This window comes from Cicer arietinum, chromosome 4 (assembly GCF_000331145.2).
Source record: "Cicer arietinum cultivar CDC Frontier isolate Library 1 chromosome 4, Cicar.CDCFrontier_v2.0, whole genome shotgun sequence".
In the NCBI taxonomy this organism is placed as follows: Eukaryota; Viridiplantae; Streptophyta; class Magnoliopsida; order Fabales; family Fabaceae; genus Cicer; species Cicer arietinum.
Genome location: NC_021163.2, coordinates 21,798,405 through 21,802,730, shown reverse-complemented (window position 1 = coordinate 21,802,730; position 4,326 = coordinate 21,798,405). Strand labels below are relative to the sequence as shown.

Sequence of the window (4,326 nt, the reverse complement as noted above, 5' to 3'; positions counted from 1 at the left end):
ATAATAATAATAATAATAATAATAATAATAATAATAATAATAATAATAATAACTCTCACACTCAGAAAATAACACTCATAAAATATTTTTAACCTGAACAAGTGTTTCTCTCTTTGATCTCTAAGATGAATTGAGAACTTTGAGCTTGAGTTCTTATACTTTTTTCTATTTTTCGATGTTTTTCTCTTTCAGTCTTGAGTGGCTATTTATAGTGAAAATTTGAGCTGCAATTTAGTTCTTGTTTAATTATGAATTGTATTTTGTTCAGATTGAGTTAGTAAATTCTTCATATTGATTCTGTTTCTATTTTGTGTAGATTGACTTAGTAAATTCTTCAAATAAAATCTTCTTCAAATCTTCATTAAATGTTGATCAAGTATTTTTCAAATTTTGATCATATCTTCTTTTCAACTTGGTCAAAGGTTTTCATCAATTATAATTTGGAATCAAATCTTATTTTAGATTATCTTCAAAATCATGAATCTTCTTTCGTACTCTTTGAATTCAAATATATTGTTTTCATAAAATAATGTTGTTAACATCAAAACTATAAATGTAAAACAAACTTTGCTCCAATAATCTCCTCTTTTTGATGATGACAAAACTTGTATTTTTTTATATCAATTTTTTTTTATATTTCTTTGAATCCCTCTAAGTCTTAATATCATTTTCTCCCCCCCCTTTATCAAATATCTTTCTCCCCCTTTTGTTGTCAGACAAAAAGGCTTGAAAGTGAAATTTTGTCTTTTTTTTTTGTCTTTTTTTTTTCTTTTCATTTTTCTCTCTTTTTTTTAATAAATATAACATAAATCAAGAAAATATAAAATCTAATATAAGACTAAACTATTTTAAAGTTATTACAACATCAATCACGTATGAAGGTAAGGTTTATATTTTTCTTGATGAAGTCAAACCTATCTTCATGTATAGGTTTGGTGAATATGTCAACTCATTGGTGTTCAATGTCTACAAATTGAATGTTTAGTACCCCTTTTTGAACAAAGTCCCTAATGATGTAGTGTTTGATCTCTGTGTTTAGCTCTAGAATGTAAGATGGGGTTTTTGGTTAGATAAATTGTAGAAGTGTTGTCGCAGTAGATGAGAATGTGGGATTCTAGGATTTTGTAGTCTTCAAGTTGATCTTTCATCCAAAGTAGTTGAGAACTACAGCCAGCTCGTAAAACGTACTCAGCCTCTGTTGTTGACATTTCAATGGTGTTTTGTCTCTTACTTGACCAAGATATTAAGTTATCACATAAAAAGGTGCAGTTTTCGCTAGTGCTCTTTCTCTCAAGTTTATCTCTAACATAATCAGAATCATAGTATCCACTCAGTTTGTACTTTAGGAGATTTCTCGTAGAACAAGGTAAGGTTGGTAGTTCATTTTAGGTATCTAAGGATTTTGTTAACCTCGGTTTAATATGATTCCCTAGGGTTAGCTTGAAATCTTGCACATACACATACACTAAATATGATGTCAAGTCTGGAAGCGATAAGGTAAAGTAGGGATCTTATCATTCCTCTATAGATGTTTTGCTCAACTTTTTCGCCTGAATCATCTTTTTCATGTGAACAAGTAGGGTGCATTGGTGTAGCCATAGGTTTGCAATCACTCATTTTAAACTTCCTAATAAGCTTTTTTGTATATTTAGTTTGATGAATGTATATACCATTTTGACTTTGTTGAATGTGTATCCCTTAGAAAAACTTAAGTTCTTCCATCATACTCATTTGAAATTCAAGATGCATCAATTTAGATAATTTTTGACAAAGAGTGCCATTAGTAGATCCAAAAATAATGTCATCAACATAAATTTGAATAATAAGAATGTTATCTCCTATTGATTTTCTAAAAAGTGTATTATCTACTTGTCCTCTTTCAAAGTTATTTTTAAGCAATAAGTTACTAAGTGTATCATACCACGCCTTAGATGTTTGTTTTAGATCATATAGAGATTTCCTGAGTTTAAAAACATGATTTGAAAATTTAGAACTTTCAAAACTTGGGGGTTGTTTAACATAGACTTCTTCACTTATATAACCATTTAGGAAAATACTTTTAACATCCATTTGAAATAATGTAATATTATTATTTTAAGCAAAAGAAAGTAGAATACAAATAGCTTCTAACCTGGCCACTGGAGCAAATGTCTCAGTGTAATCAACGCCCTCTTGTTGACTATAGCCTTGTGTGACAAGTCTTGCCTTGTTTCTAACCACTTCACCTTTTTCATTAAGCTTGTTTCTAAAGCCACTTGGTTCCAATAATGTTCTTCTCTGATCTAGGAACTAGATCCCAAACATCATTCCTCTCAAATTCATTTTACTCTTCTTGCAATGCATTGCAAGAATCCATCCATCATCTATCAATGCTTCATCAATAGAGGTAGGCTCAATTGATGAGAGTAAGCCAAAATAACTGGTATCTTTAAGTGATGATCTGGTACTCAAAGGATCACTTGTACTTCCAATGATTAGAGTTTCAGGATAAGATGACTGGTACTTTGATCCACTGTCGCACACGGGGCAAATACAATTGATAAAATGTAAATAGAGATAATAACTCGGGTCATTTCACAAAGACTTCTGATATAGTAATATTAACTGAATTGAAAGTTGAAACTAGAAAGGGGTTTTTTTGATTTTTGTTTAACCAGATGACCAAAATGATCAATCCACTGATTCGAGTTTCAGACCTATCATAGATTCTATCAATGAGTTTAATTTGTAATTCGTGATTCTATTCTTATTTGACTATAGGATTGATCAAACAAGCGTAAAAAATTCGATGTGAATTCAGTTTCTTTGCCTGGATTAAGCATCACAATCATTAAAATATTACAATTAACGATCAAGCGTCGCAAAATTATAATTCAATTAAATTAGAAAGCGAAACCAATTTCTGTCAAATGAATTTAATCGATCCTATTAAAATTCAATTTAAGCAATCATAATATCAATGTAACCTGAATCTGAAGCTGTTGATGAAACTCTGAACTTATGGATTAATTTTATAAAATTAGTTTTCCATGAAATTAAAATAAAAAAGTGTTTATTTCTTGTATCAATTTGAATCCTAAAATTTCATCCTTAGCAAAGAAATAAAACTCCTAATATATATATATATATATATATATATAGTACTCGAAATTGGGCTTTAAGGTTTAAAAACAAGTGGCCCGCTATTTAAAATTATTACAAAAGTTCAGATTATGAAATCTGCAATTCAGGCCTAGTAAAGTTCGGCATTGGGCTTTTATTCCAACACAAAAGTTGTAGATCTGATTTTTAGATTTCCAAAGTCTGCTTGTATGCGCCAATCTGATATCCAGAGCTCAAGTTATAGCCTAGAAAGCGAGATAGAGTCAAAATGAAAATAAATAAATTATAATTCAACTTCGATCCAAAGTTTAGAAACAAGCTAAAAAGGTATTCTAAGCTATAAAGAGCTTTTAAAATACCAAACTAAAAAGCTAGAAACATGTGCCCAAATGGTATGATCGTACTTCCATCCAAATTAAGTGGATGTCATTATTCCTCTAAAGTTTTAGAACCTGCAAATACTTATCTAGCTTTGATTTTTAAGATCAAGCTTCTTGTTATCACAATAAACATAATATCAGAAAATAGTTAAATTTAAAGAAAGATAACAGTTTCAGTTTCACTCTGAAAATCCTCTTAGCTCTTATTTTCTGATTTTAACTTTGCAAATTCTCTTATTAGAGAGTCTGAATGGAGGGATTTGAATTCTTATCTAGGTTTGTAGTCTTGATGAATTTGATTCGAGTGTTCAAAGAAGTCTCTTGATTCTAATTGTTCTTCTAACACTTTTGTTTCTGCTGATGTATCAGGTTTGTATGGTAATTTTGGAACTTATGGTAATTCTGATTCTTCTGATAGTTCTGGTTCTGTTGATATGTATGATTTCTTTGCTAGTTTTGATTATGTGGATACTCCAGATTTTTCGGATATTTTTGGTTCATCATATGGTTATGGTTTTGATAGGTATTGTGATGACGAGTCCTTCTTCCACCAGAATTAGTTGGCTTCTATATGGTAGGTCTTGGAACATAGACCTTTTTGCCTTTATATATTGCAAACATCCATTTACCTGGCATCATGACTGGCATTTCAATTTGGTTGCTTAGAACATCTGCAACATAAATAGTTTTATCCTTTGGTACTCAAATCTAGCTGGGTTCTGTTTGTTAGTTCTTAAAGGTTTCTTGTCATTCCATGTGGTTAGAATACGACAAAATATTTTAGTGTGAACTTTTTATAGCAAATAGCACATAAGTTAGAAGGAAAAAACTAAGGTTCAAATAA

At 30.2% G+C, this 4,326-nt stretch overlaps 1 protein-coding gene across 1 annotated transcript in view; it reads left to right on the top strand.

The window, feature by feature from the left end:
- The window catches only part of LOC140919993 (uncharacterized), a 12,413-nt gene extending 8,371 nt beyond the window's left edge, over positions 1 to 4,042 (top strand). Inside the window, exon 2 of the mRNA XM_073367290.1 lies at positions 3,852 to 4,042. Within this exon, the coding sequence (XP_073223391.1) occupies positions 3,852 to 4,042 (191 nt within the window). The remainder of the gene's footprint in view (positions 1 to 3,851) is intronic.
- The last annotated feature ends 284 nt before the right edge of the window (positions 4,043 to 4,326 follow it).